Source organism: Hipposideros armiger, unplaced genomic scaffold (genome assembly GCF_001890085.2).
Source record: "Hipposideros armiger isolate ML-2016 unplaced genomic scaffold, ASM189008v1 scaffold_927, whole genome shotgun sequence".
Taxonomy (NCBI): Eukaryota; Metazoa; Chordata; class Mammalia; order Chiroptera; family Hipposideridae; genus Hipposideros; species Hipposideros armiger.
The window spans coordinates 44,643-59,817 of record NW_017732277.1 but is presented as its reverse complement, the minus strand read 5'-3'; the positions used below and the strand labels follow the sequence as shown (position 1 = coordinate 59,817).

The window sequence follows — 15,175 nt, the reverse complement described above, 5'->3', positions numbered from 1 at the left end:
GTAATAGATATGTATGATATTGGGGGGAAGTGGGGTGGCGGATTGGGGGAGGGGGGTTGTCACTTCAAGGGGTAAAAGGTATAACTATTGCACTGTGTTGTACAGCTGAAACTAATTCTAAAAAATGTGTATTTCATAATAAAAAATAATTAAAACAAAAAAAAAGAAGTAAAAGGATTCAGAAGTACAAATTGGCATTTACAAAACAGTCATGAGGATGTAAATAATATAGTCACTATATTGTAATAAATATGCATGGTGTAAGTGGGTTCTAGACTTATTGGGGGATCACTTTGTAAGTTATAGAAATGACTGACCGCTATGGTGTACACCTGAAGCTAACATAATCCTGAATGTCAACTGTAACTGAAATTTTACATTTGAAAACAATAAAAAACTTTTGGAAAAAAAATTGTCAAATGTTGTCTATTTCATGTGTCTCAACTTAAGACCTTCACCAAGGATTGCGAAAGTCAGGGAACTATGATACTTAAACCAGCCAACATTGGTTCATTAGCAGCTCTTGGAAGAAAATAAAACATTTAAACCTATTGCTTGAAATTAAATGGTAAATGAAAAAATAATTGGCTCACTTCAATGTTCTATGCTATCTTCTTTTGTTACATGAATATCTGAGTTCTCTAGAAAGAGGCTGAGATAATAAATAAAATCCTTCAGGTAAAAAAGAATTTTCCAACGCTAATTATGATTCAGTTTTATATCAGACCTGCTATTATCATTTGTTTCATTATTCTTATTACAAAGAATACCTTGTTCATGGTAAGAGTTTAATGGATATCAACTGAATTAAACAAGTAGATCCATCCATATCAGCACCAGTCAGTCATTAGCGACATTCAGGACTAGGTTTGTTTGCATCAGAGAGGCTTGTCTTGAAGGTTCCCCTTCAGAAAGGCATCTTCCGAACCAGGCAACTCCTTCTACACCTGGGTCCCTTTATTTGGTGTCTAGAGTGTCTTGCCCTATTTCAGTCCAAATCCCAAACCTTCCCATGTGCTGTATGTCTTAAAGGTTTGCAAAGACCATCTTTTGCAACTTCAAAAGTTGTCTAAATCATTGCTCTTGACATTTGGGGCCAGATGACTCTTGGGAGGATGGGTGGGCCCTGTGCATTGTAGGATGTTTAATAGCATCTCTGGCCTCTATGAATGAGTGGCTGACTTTCCAAATACTGCCTCTACATGCTGAGGAAAGAAAAGAGCCTACCCATCTTTAAGCCATTGACCAAGTAGAGATTCCTAAGCAACAACCCACTGTATATCACAGTTACCCTGGTCATAAGTTTCCTTTTTCTTTTTTTCTTTTTCTTTTTTTTTTAGCTGAGCCATCTGCCACCTGTTGGCAGCTCAGCTCGGGCCAGGAATCAAACCGGCGACCCTGTTGCTCAGAGTTCGCACTCTTGAGTGAGCTCTTAACCAACTGAGCCACTCGGCCGACCCTCCATTTTCTTTTTAATGACAGCTTACTTGTCATGTTAGGCTGAGGACACTGCAAGTCAATCACCAAGTAGATATACCACCACTGTTGCCCAAATCCCTAAATGCTAAAGTAAGATGATAAAAAGTGAAAATAACTTAGCTTTTATGTCCAAATTTAAACTTCAGTTTTAAATGCTAGAGTTTCTACATTGAGAGACCACTCCTAGACAAAAACATATAACAGAATGAAGTGAATGTTAAGAATGGATTCTTATCATTGGGGGCTTTCAGGATTCTTCAAATCTAAATGTATAGGGGTGTGTGTGTGTGTGTGTGTGTGTGTGTGTGTGCGCGTGCGCGCGCGTGCACGCGCTGGCTGGTGGGAGGACAGCAGGCAGTGTGTTGAAAATGTCCAGCAGTCCCGTTTTGTTCGGGCCACCATCATCAACAGTAAGGGAGTAACAGCACTCTACTGAAAATTGCATTTGCAAAGATATGTTTTAGGAGAATTTCCATTTGAGATTTCTGTTACCTCCAAGTAAATAAAAGTTTGAGGCCTTGTGGAGGAATAAGAATATTTCTGTAAAGTGATGGGTAACAGCCGCACACATAATCTCATTTGACGGCTGAGTAAACCACTTTCCAGAATAAATCAAGCTGGAGCTTCGGCCCAATGCTGGCCTCTTCTTTTCAGGGTGAGCAGCTATGTAAAAATATTCCAGGAAATGTTTTCCATTAAACTACTTAGGGAAGCTAGGTAATCTTGAATCGATGAATAAAAGTTTATTTTCACGAGTAACATCACCAACCATGGGAGTAACATTCCAACAAAAGAGCCATGTTTAAATAATTCTAGGGTTATCTTAGCGGCATTGCTCTAAGATATTGGTGGAAAATGGGCTTTTTTTTCTTTCTCTTTCAAATAAGAATTTGCATCTTGAATGTAAACTTGGTCTTTGCAATGGAGCAAATCGGGTCGTATTTTTCTTTTAGAAGAAATCCACCTTTTAACATGTTGAAGGTTTTATTTTCTTATCTTATTATAGTATGTCAAGGGTTGGTTTAAGTATTATAAAAATACCTCACTTCACTTCCGTTCTTAAGACCAGGCTGGTACGTGATAACTCAGAACCAGCTTCCTCTCCAGCTTCTATGCTAATCTGAACAAGTTTGTCCATTCAGCTGCACTTTCAGAAGTCACAGGTCCGTGGAAGGAAACCATGACATTCCATGGCATTAGATTTGACCCTGACTGATTTTCTCTTTTAAAAAAAGCCACAGAAACTACAAGGCTTTAATAGATTATTTAATGGTGTGCAAAAACATTATTGGGATAATGTGAAAGACCATCTAATTGTATGAAGAGATACACCATGTATACAATTGGAAGGTTCAATACAATAAACACAGTGACTATCATGAAAATTATTCTGTAAATCCACTGTAATCCCACTCAAAATACTAACAGGGATGCTTGTGGAACATGAGAAGCTGATTCCAAAGCAAAAAATGAAGAATATCTCAGACACTTTTAAAGAAGAGCAAGAGGAGAAAAGTTCTCCTAGGAGCTATCCAGGGATATTATAAATCCACAGGAATTAGGATAGCGTATGACAGTGTATTAGCACATGGATGGCAAAACAGACCAAAGGAACAGAGTGGAGTTCAGAGATGAACATACATATACAGTAGGGAAATTTAATACATGAGAGATGGTATTATATAAAGTTAGTGGGGAAAAAAATGAACTACTACGTATGTGGTATAAGGAATATAAAATAAAGATTGATTTCTAACTCATACTATTCCAAAAAACCAAAATCCTAATGGAATAAAGACTGAAAAATGAAAAAGCATACTTTTAAAAAACTTTAAAAGAAAATACATTAGACTAGAAGTACATTTTCATGACCTTGGATATAGAACAATTCTAAAACAAGGCAAAAATAAGAGGCACAAATCATAAAAGACTAAAGGAAAAGATCGATAATTAGGGCTTTATTACAATAAAAAAAATTCAGTACAACAAATGATGTGTGCAACAAAGTTAAAGATAAACCACAGAGAAGATGATATTCACAACATATTTAACTAAGGGTTAGTATTCAGAATGTACAAAGAATTGCTACAAATCAATAAAGAAAAAAACAAATAAGGATATAAATGAAAGAGAAAACCCAAATGGCAAATAACCTACCAAAAAGTTTCTACCTCTGTGGGGATACTCAACACAAAACACAATAAAATACTACTTTATACCTATCAGATTTTTGCAAAAGTAAACAATGTGACAATACCAAAGGCTGGTGAATATACAGAAAATCTATCTGCTCATACACTATTGGCGGGAGTATAAACTGATACCATTGCTTGGGAAGCACTGGTGACACTATACAACTTAAAGCTAGCTTTATGTGATGACAAAACATTCATTTTGTTGACTGCATCATTACTTCACTCAACAAGATGACAAAAGCCCTCACTGAAGGAATGAAGGCAGATTATTATCGCCTAAATCCAAACAACACAAGAAGAACAGTTATTTTGGCAAAAAAACAGTTCTATATCAATTTCTAAAAAAATGTCAGGATGGAAACCAAAATCAGGCCTTTACCCCTTTTTGCAAACCTGCACTCCACGTGGAACACCCACCAGCCAACAGTTCACTAACTACTGTTAAATTCAGCCAATTTCTAAAATTCCATCTTCTTCAGGAAACTAATAGGGGGGAGGTCTCAATATCTGTTATGTCCTTATACCCTGAAGCCATAAAATATTCATACTGATCATATCCTGAATAAATACACAACATCTACAACTTCCTCTTTATTCATCACCCCTCATGATGTATTTTCCATTTCGAGAGGGATAATGGCGATGCCTTATCTTAGTAATCTCGTCCGCTGGGTGCATGTTTTCCATGTACCACTCTCATCTCTCATCAATTATTTTCAAAGTCCTTCTCACACCTGCTTTGTTGATGTTTTCCCCTTAAAACAGAGGGTAGCAGCCAGTGTTTTACGCACTTCCTAGCACAGCTCTGCGCACGAAGGCATTTAATAAATGCTTTTAACCATAATGATTTAGAAGCAGGTCTGTTTTTCGGACAGCAAACATACCCGAGTTTGAAAATAATGTTATTAATGTTGATCAAAAGCTGCTAGACATAAGAGGTCACACTGCATGATTCCATTTATATAAAGTACAAGAACAGGCAAAACTATGTCGACAGAAAGTAGTAGTGAGTACCCGGGGTCAGAGGGGCCAGAAGGGGTGCTTGCAGCGGATTTCTGAGGGGCTGATAATGTTCTGCTTCTTAATCCATGCACTGGTTACATAAGTTTGTAAAAATTTATCAACCTTTATGCTTATGATCTGCCCACTTTTAGTGTCTATATTATACTTCAATAACATATTTTTAAATCATTTATAATATTCATGCCTCTTGCAAAACATCTAAAAATATTTGTGACAAGATATCATTATATGAAAGAGCTCAAAGCAGTTTTTGGTAATCCAGGACAGTGGCCTTGCAAAATGGTAATAATTCATGGAATGGAAATTCATCTCTTCAATGTTCTGAATTCTGTTTTACTTATCATGGAAACTGTCGGAATATGCCACAAGAGAAAGCTAAAAGGAAAATATAAAATAAAATGGAGTACTGCATCAAATAAAGTTATCTGAAGGGTCTGGATTTCTCTGCTAATTACATCTCCATTCTTTCTTCCTTGTGCGAAGAAACAGATGCCTGAATTTAAGCTGCCATTTTAAACTTCACCATTTAAACATTCTTTGCAGGGAGTCAGTGTGAAACACCACATTCCTAAACCTAAAAGAGTGGCCTGATGCACATACAAAATAGCAGCTTTTCTAGGCTCCTTCCAATCTTTACTTCCAATGTTCCTGCTCTTCTTACATTAGAACTATTTTGCAAGGGTGCTCGGATCTCTAAGAGAACACCAACTTGAGGTCTCAATCTGGGGGAGGGGTTGAGGATGGGGGGCAAGGAGATCACTGACTGTCAGCAAAGGATCTCTGTGAGCAACAAGGGGAAATTAGTCCTTCCTCTTCCAACTCCTGCGTCTCTCAAGCACATGGAAAAACATCAGGAAGCCATGACTACAGAGCCTGAGGACGGAACAGAAGGTGCAGCAAGGCTGCCTTAAAGGTTTAATCTGGGTAGATTTGATTATAGCTAAGGAGATGAATTCTAAATTTGGAAAGGCCATCAAGGTAATTAAGAAGTGGGACAAGATCCTTGATGTCTTTCTACTTAAGAGAACAAAAGACGATGAAAATGATTTTAATAAGCAAAACAAACTTGATATAGATTCCTTGGTAGCTTGTTCTGATGTTCAGATAAAGTGCACTGAACATCAGAACAAGTTACTAAGGAAAACCAGGCACTCTCTATTCCCAGGGGTGTTTGGTCTCATTATTGAGATGGTTTAGGTACCATTTTACTGCAAAGAAAGAGTGAATTAGGTGGTCTGAAAGCCTTCCCCTTATATTTCCAGATTCTCTGGTGATGTTGAAAAAAGGGAAATAAACAAAACTTCCTTCAGCTTGAAAAACCAAGAATCCCTTTGGGAGGATGACACCTTTTAAACCAGAGAGCTTCCCATTCTGCAGATAGCATTAAAGAACAATAATTGGTGTCATTTGCCCTATTTAATTTAGTATAGTTTATTATAGTTTGTAACACATAAGTATAATTTTACATACCTTGAAGTCTATACATTTATAATATAGATAGACCTTAATGAAGTATATTTTATATGCCAAACCTTTATCCTTTCAACAAATGTTTGTGGAGCACCTAGAATGCACTTAATTGTTGGAACGAGCATTGGGATACAACAATGAATAAGACAATATTTGTTCTTGACAAATTTGGTATGTGTACAGAAAAGAAGGCATATGAAGAACACTAACAAGCCAGCTAATAGTAACCGGAAAACCATGTTAAAATTATTAAATGGGGCCAGCCGAGTGGTGTGTTGGTTAAGAGTTGGCTTGGGACGCCAGCTCTGAGCAGCGCGGCCCCGGTTTGGATCCCACATGAGGGCCAGTGATGCTGCGCCCTCTACAGCTAAGAGGGTGAACAACAGCTCGACCTGGAGCTGGGCTGTCGTGAGTCACCAGTGACGGCGTAGGCTGCAGTGGGGCCGGCCGGCAGCGGGCGTGAGCTTTCATGAGCTGCCGTGAGCCACCGTGAGTGGCCGTCCAATGGCCGGTGAGCGACTGCCTCACCCGGGAAGAGCACAATGATAATACCAACATGGGCCAGTGAGGTGATGTCCTTCACAACTAAACTGAAAAACAAAAGGACAGCAACTTGTCTGTTCCCCGTCCCCAATTCCCGAATAAAAATCTTTTAAAAAAATTATTAAATGGATGATATTGGATTAAAAAAATTCCCGAAGTTCACCTAAAGTACCCACGAAATTACCCCATATGCTCTATTCTTTTAGTCAACCACACCGACCACTGTCCACAGAACTTGGCCTCAGAGCTATTCTCAGGACACCTCCGGGTGACTTCTGCCACCAGCTGAACTGTGTATCTAAGAAGAATCAGTTCTGTGTTTCTAAACTTGTTTATGCCAGTTGTTCTTGTTACTATAATTATGAATTTTAATTCAATATTACACAAACTAATAAAATATGAGTGCCACAAGAAAGACTTTTTATTTCTTTGAAAACCAAGTTTATTGCTTTGGAAAGTCTTAACAAAGAGGAGTCACTTAGAAAAATAGTTGCCAAAAAGGAAGTACAGGTAGGACAATTTGAAAGATTTCAGGGAAGTGAAATAGGTGATCTAAAAGGACTGTGCACACAGATTGGTTCCCAATGCCTTTAGGTTCTTATTCTATTTAAAAAGAATCTGAAACTAGACGTCAAAAGCCAATGAGCTTGGGCTGTGATTTATACATAAGAAAGACTTCAAGGAATTCCGACCAGGACTCATACTCAAAACAAAGACTACAACAAAATATTGGCGAATTAATGTTTAAAGTTAACTAAATGTTTAAGACACAAATGTGGCACTTTTTATGATTCCCCACTTCAGCACTGTCAATAAACCATCTAACCGCTTAACCCTGGATACGCAGATAAGGATCTCCTTGAAGAAACCCTTGGAGGGGTCAAGTGGTTTGGGCAAGAGTTTTTTCTGGAGCAAAAATATACTAAATAATGAATTACTTCCTGTTTGTCACAAACAGTCTTCTGTGCTTTTTGGGCTATGAGGTTTATTCAAAATTTCAGTCTGCATGGGAGACTTGAAGGAGCACTCTCCAAGACCAAGGGTGGGCTGTTACCAGATCTTTACACTCAGAGGGAGGGAGGCTAGCACATTCTGAGAATACTTCCTGCCCAGCTATTCATCAGGATAGCATTCCTTTGTCTCCAATTGCATCTAAATTCCTGAGCAAACTTCAAGAAGCAAATGTATGCATGGATCCTCAGTGCTTCCTTTGGAGTCCTGCCTCTGAAGGTGGCCTGGGTCCTGTGGGGGAGTGTAAGGAAAGGCTCTGTGGAACAGCCAGCTCTGAGAAGAGGTCAGGAGAAGCCAAGGCTAGAAGCGGTCCTCTACCAGTCTCCTTGGAAAAAGGCCAGTTGTCTTGTTGGCAGGCATGTCAAGATGCCAGCCTTCAACGCAACTACAAATGATGGCTGTGATGCTGGCTTCATGGAACCAAATAAGTGTTCAAACAATTAGGGAGCTGTTTTCTCATGTTTTTCAAGCATAACATTACCTTCTCATTTCTTTTTTCTAATCACACCCATTTCGATCTGTAAGAGCCCAAATAAATAATTTCATCAAATGCATTTATCTTGTAGTAAACTGTGATTAAGAAGAGAAAATGATTTACCCAAGGTCACGTAGCAAGTTAGCGGAGTTGCTGGGGGCAGGCACCACGGGCCCCTGGCTTGCCCTGCTTATCCTCAGTGTCCTGGCCCCAGGGACCAGCAGCACCAGCACCACCTGGGAACTTGCTAGAAACACAGAAACTCAGACCCTGTCCAGGCCCACTGAATCAGAAACTGCTTTCTTAATAAGATCACAGGTGATCTGCATGCACATTACAGTTAAAGCACTGCTCTAAACCAGCCTTTTAAATGCTATTTTGGGAAGTGTTTGAGTGCATTTAAGTTACAATCCTCATAAAAACTTCCTTACCACAAAATGGATCAAAACAATTACTTGGCTGTTTTGCTGTATCTGATCATTTTGCATACAATTTTCATTTAAAATTACAGGCAGCTAATGAAACAAAATAATCATTTCTCTCTGGATACAAGCTCCATATTAAAGCAGGCCGGATATTCCACAAATGCCTTATAAGAGGTTATTGCACTGACTCCATTTAGTTGCTATGTCTTCAGTCCTATGAACAAGGCAACAGAATCAAAATTGTGTTAGGCAGCGTGACTTCCCATCAGATAAAACTAGAGCAACACTGAGAATGTGTGTGTGTGTGTGTGTGTGTGTGTGCACGCGTGCGTGTGCCCATGCACAACGGCCAAATGTGGAACTCTTCAGCCAGTGAAATAATTAGTTTCATCACACTCATTGAGGTGGTGTACTGCATACAAACAATACATCAACATCTTCCCATTGTGCAAAACAACCCAAGTTACTGAATAGTCAAACACACTGCAAACAATTGGCTCATTGCATTTACATGAACCATCCAGAATAGGCAAATCCATAGAAAGTAGATTAGTGGTTGCCAGGGGCTGGGGGGGAGGGGAGAACGGGGAGTGACTTCTACCTGGCCCAGGGTATCTTTTGGGGGCGATGAGGATGTTAGATAGTGGTAGTGGTTGCACAAGTCTGAATATACCAAAAATCACTGACTTTGTACACTGAAACGTATACCTTGTAAGGATATGTGAATTGTATCTCAACAAAGCTGTAAACAAATAATAACCAATTGGTTCAACAGTAAAAAAAGTTTTCTTTTAAGATGCATTGAAAGAAATCGTACACACCACCACTGCTCATTATTTTAGTTTTTTAACTTAAAGACTTGGAATACCTCAAAATTTGAGGCTGAAGGGGCTTTTATTTCCACTAACCTCACCCATTTTACCAGGAAATTAACTGATACCAGGTTCAGGAAGTGACACATATAAAAACCCAAGTCCCCACTCAATGGCCCAATGGTCAGAATTTTCCCAGCATTACATCATTTCAATTAAAACATTCATAGGGTATGTTCGGTGATTAAATACATCTGGAAAAATAAAACCAGTTCATAGCTCTGTGGTGTATTTACTAAGAACCTACCAAAGAAAATCAGTGTTTCCTTTTTAGCATGAGGGAACTTTTTTTTATTGTAAAAACTAAAACCCAGGCTACTTCCAGAACCAGTGAGGTATGCGCAAATTAACATAAATTGGCAATTAAAGTGTAGCGCCAGCAACTGTCCAAGACACCAAATACTTCCTGGAGAACAGGCCTCTGGTTTGGGCATTTGCTTCACGAGAGCTTCCATACCTACTGAAAAATAAAATCTTCACTTAAGCCCGGGGTACTGTGAAAGCCATCGTCAAGAAGGTGCCCATGTGGCAATTCCAGACTCCATTTCTATCCCACACAAATCCCAACGCTTAGCATTAAAAAACCAGAAACAACTTGATTTCAGGAAAATTCGTTATTGCTTTCCTTAATACTGCACCTCTGTGTACCTTCAAAATCTTTGCCCCAAGCAATGCCAACATAGTTACAGGCTGAGTGGCAGCCCTGATTCTGGTGTCTGAACCTCATTCAAAAGGGAGTGGTGAGTGAGGTGACTATTCACGTGGGGGCATTCCGAGAAGTAGGAACCAGAGTTACAGGTCACGCAACTCTACCCTTTGTAGAAAGATTTTTACCCTAGCTCGCCCCTAACTTTTTGGTAAGAAACTTTCCTGTTGGATTCAGGGGCCTATTTCCTTTCTTATTTTGACCACCTAGTAAATTTTAAAAGATCTAACTATAAAATTATTTGTACTTCCTTTCACTCTGCCCTCCTTACTCCCCATCACCAAAATTTTAATCGGCACAAAATTACCCCTTCGCCCCATATTCTCCCACACACACACTTAATAGCAGAGGGAATGTAGGGTGAGAGCCCTCACCATTAACCCGCAACGGTTAAACCCACTGGCTTCCTCATTAGAAATGCTTCAGAGGGGCTCTTCAGTCTGGCTTTTGTGGTGCTGGTGGCTGGAGTCTGTCTGCCACTCGAGAAGGATAACAGAGCAGGGAGAGGACACCCGTTCCCCAGTACAGCGCTCAGACACATCCAGGGGTGCAGCGGCATTAGCTGGATTTCCACTGCACTCTATGAGTTTCCCTTCCGATACCGAGTCCCCACTTCACATGTTGCTGACGGCAGCATTTCGGGGTGTTAGGAGGTGACAGAAAGAATCCTCCAGCAGCCTAACATCGGCCCCAGGCCAGGTTGGAGATTTTCAGTCTCCTGAGCTGGGCTTTCAACGTTACTAGTCAATTTTCCAACTGCACTGGAACCCGCTTGGCACACGTCTCCACCTGCGCCCAGCCAGGTCCGCATTTTGATAGTTGAACAGGGGACAAAGAAAAGAAACCCTCTGTCCCATTCTGTCCCTCTCCCCTCCCACCTTTCTGGTTTCAAGAGTCATGGTTCTTCAGTGGGGTCTTCCGAGAGACTTGGGGAACTGGGCGTTTGTTTCAAGTGGGTTTAAGGCCACCAGGACCACGGCAGGGTGGGACAGGACAAGACGCGGAGCTGGGAGCTAGGGCGACAGGGAAGGAGAGCGTCCCGGGAAATGGGCGAGAAGCTACTGTCTACCAACCCCTCAAAATAAAGCTGGAGGCGGGCGCCCGGGACGCTCCGTCTGCTCTCTCTGCAACCCTCCCGGGAGCCCCACTCTTCCCTCTGGCGAGCCGCTTGCCCGGGGTGCAGCCGGGGTGCAGCCAGGGCGCGGATGCCCCCAGGATGAGGCAGGGACGCGCACCTGGGCGTTTGGGACACCTGCACCGCGCCCCTCCCACCTCCACCCTCCTCACCCCCACCCGGGCCTCGTGGCGGAGGTGCCCCAAGAGGCCCCACCTGGGCGTAGGTGGGCGGGGGCTTGAGGCGGTGGCCGTGGCCGTGGCGCTGGGCCAGCACGCTCGCTTACCCATGGCTGGAGACAGGCGGGAGGGGCGCGGGCTCCCCGGGGACGGCTGAGCCGGTGGCACAAGTTTGCAGGTTGGGCGGGCACGTGCGCGGGCCGGGCTCCGGGCGGGCTTCGCTGGGCTGCTGGGCTGGCGGCTGGCTCCGGGCTGGCTCCCTGGCCGGGGTGGGAGCACGGCGCGGCTCCGCCTGCACTGGGGGCCGGCCGCGCCGAGAGGGGCCCTGACGTCAGCGCCGGGGGCTTTGTGCGCCCGCAGCAGGGCCCGAACCCGCTGCAGGCACGCGGAGGCGGCGGGCCAAGCTCGCTGCTTCCCCTGAGACGCCCCCGAGCGAGCTCCCAGGGGCGCGGAAACCGGAAAAGCCAGCCGGGGAGATAGGGAAAGTGGAGAGTGGGCTTCCAGGATCTCGGAAAAGACAACTCTCAGCTGGAGGGGCTTTTTGGTCTTAGGCATCACCCATTGTGCAGATAAAGAAACTGAGGCCTGGGACACTGCTCCAAGGACACCCAGTGTTTGGCAGTGTTGCCCCCAATCCACAGTTCCGGATCCTTTTGTTCACTTACGGGCTGCGGGGTGGTTACTTAATTCAGCAGGTCTCAACCCTGGTTGTACGTTAGAATCAGTTGGGGAGCTATTGAACCCCAATTTCTTAAGGGCCTCGGTGAGTGTGACCGAGGCAGTTGTGCTCAAAAGCTTCCCAGGTGATTCCAATGTGCAGTCAAGGTTGCCAGCACGGACTCGAGTTACTTGTGGGTCACAGGCAGCGCTCTCCGACCTGGGGTGGTGACAGATTTGCTGGTGACCGTAACCAGCCCACTTGCTCCCTGGAAGCCCACCCCTGGCAGGCTCTGGGAGGCGTTGCAGATTCGCCCCGCCACTGCTTCTCCGGCTTCTCAGGCCTCGCGCTTGAGCCTGGAAGTGAATTAATGGTTTAACATGTCCGGGGTTTAAATTCCTTCTGTCTCCTTAGAGGAGAATTTTCCTGTTTCCTAAGGTATTAGAGGAGCTCTGAGACCCTGCAGTTTTTCTACGGCTAATGCTTTCTGAGGCATTACTGAGCCCAACAGTCCTCCCTGGGAGTTTATGTTGTGCTTCTTCATTGTTTTGAAAATACATCGTGTTACTTGAACCAAGGGTTACATAAACAGTAACAGTACGTAGTACACTTAAGGGACATTTAAGACAGAAGAGAGGCTTCGGGACTGAGGAAGGGTAGAGGAGGCAAACATTTCATCTACTGAAATTTATTGGATTAGGAAAGATTTTATCAAGGCAGAGAGAGTTCTAGAAAACCTAATAATATTTTGTATAAAAAAAACAGATTTGTGCTAGCCAGATCACTGGCTCATTTTCACAATCCCCCAGGAATAGTCATTTCTAACCAGTCTTCATGCAGTAATAAAACAGCAGGGAGCTCATAGGTTTAACTTTTGTCCCCCTGTTACAGGAAAGTAATCCATTTGAATGAGGTCTGAATGCACTGGTATGTGGGGATCCGACTGCAGGTGACAGTGACTGGGATGGCCTGCCAAGGGCAGGGACAAAGGGGGAAGTGGGTGGGGGCAAGGAGGCATTTATCCTAAGTTCTCGTTTAGGGAAGTTTGGTTTGGTGGATTCCTACATCCTGGGAGGCCCCTAGGAGACAGCAGAATGGGACTCGGGCATAACAATCTGAAATAGTATTTGGGCAAGATCTGACCTCACTCAGCTACTATAGAAGCAAGAACTCGAAGGTTTTGTGCACTGAGATGAAAGTAAACCCTTTGGTCCACTTTCTGTCACTCCCTAGAAGTCTCGGATTTTTTTTTAACCAAAGAAAAGAAATGACAGCTGTCCAAATATTGGTGCTAGTCACAATGGGATGCTGTGATAAAAACCAAGTTACAGCAAATGTGTACAGAGTGTCAAAGAAAAGCCACATTTTAATAGAAACTTTTACTCACTTTGGAAATGTCATGGACTGATTTCAACAAGCAATCGTCCCCAAAACCCCTAAGAAAAACAAAACAGCAGTTGGAAATTAGCAAGGCTACCACAGACAGGGTGCTGGAGATGCCTAATATGCACATTTGGCTGTTAGTCAAAGAAATGCTATTTGAAAGTAATAAACCATTTTTCTCATCTTAAGTCATTAAAAGTTTTTAAAAACCAAGCAAGACTACCTTGCAGGTGGGCAAGTAAATTGGTAGAGCCTTTCTGGAAAGCTATTTGGCAGTATGAATCAAGAGACAAAAATATTCATAGACTCTGACCTAATAATCTTGCTTCTGGAGAGATCTTAACTAAATAACGACTGTTTCAGTAAAAATTAATGTGAAAAGATGTTTATCACAGAGCAAGGTATAATGGCAAACAAAACAAACACAAGAAAAAAAGCAACAGCTGTTCAATAGAAGGGAAGTCGTTATATAAATTATTGTTGACCTAGTTCAGTGGTTCTCAGCTGTGGATGATTTTGCTCCCCCAGGAGACACTTGGCAATGTCTGGAGACAGTTTTAGTTGTCGCATCTGGGGAGGAGTGATACTGGCACCTGCCTGGGGGAGGCTAGGGATGCTGCTAAATATCCTACACGGCACAGGACAGCCCCACCACAGCAAAGATTTATGACCTGCTCCCACCCAAATGTCAACAGTGCTGAGATTGAGCAACCCTAATCTAGATGATTGTATATCGTGCAGCCCTGTTTCTAAAGAATTGTGGGAAGTGCTCAGAGATTTTTTTTTAATTTTAAGAGCAGAATAAAAAGCTGAAGTACAATATAATCTGAGTCATATTTGTGTGTACATATATATGTACTGAAAAAGACTGAAAGAAAATACACTGGTAGAGACCGGGGGTAGAGACTAGATTCTTTCATCTGGTCTAATAATTAAATCAACATGATACAGATTAACAAGAGAAAATTGAATAAAGAAGATGTGATATATATATATACACAATGGAATATTACTCTGCCATAAGATGAAATAGTGCCATTTGCAACAAAATGGATGGATCTTGAAATTATCATGCTAAGTGAAATAAGTCAGAAAAAGTCGAGAACCATATGATTTCACTGATATGTGGGATATAAAACTGAAAACAACAAAGGAACAAGACAAACAAACAAAAACCCATAGACACAGACAATAGTTTAGTGGTGACCAGAGGGTAAGGGGGGAGGGGGTGGTAGATGAGGGTAAACAGGATCAAATATATGGTGATGGAAGGAGAACTGACTGGGTGGTGAGCATACAATGTGATATATAGATGATGTAGTACAGAATTGTACACCTGAAACCTATGTAACTTTACTAACCATTGTCACCCTCAAAACTTTAGTTTAAAAAAAAGAAAATAGGGCTGGCTGAGTGGCGCATTGGTTAAGAGCTGGCTTGGGATGCCAGAGGGCCCCGGTTCGGATCCCACATATGAGGGCCAGTGACACTGCCCTCTACAGCTAAAATGCTGAACAACAGCTCAACCTGGAGCTGGGCTGCCGTGAGTCACCGGCGATGGCGTAGGCTGCAGCCCCTGCTGCAGTGGGTTGCCATGGGCTACCGTGTGTAGCTAGCAGCCAGCGTGAGTGGCCAGCAGCCA

General features: G+C 42.5%; 1 protein-coding gene across 2 annotated transcripts in view; it reads right to left on the bottom strand.

Moving 5' to 3' along the window:
• The window catches only part of GPM6B (glycoprotein M6B), a 155,473-nt gene extending 143,411 nt beyond the window's left edge, over positions 1 to 12,062 (bottom strand). For both annotated transcript variants that reach the window (XM_019630675.1, XM_019630676.1), the window contains exon 1: positions 11,600 to 12,062. In XM_019630675.1, the coding sequence (XP_019486220.1) occupies positions 11,600 to 12,047 (448 nt within the window). In that variant the 5' untranslated portion in view covers positions 12,048 to 12,062. The remainder of the gene's footprint in view (positions 1 to 11,599) is intronic.
• Positions 12,063 to 15,175: the final 3,113 nt, after the last annotated feature.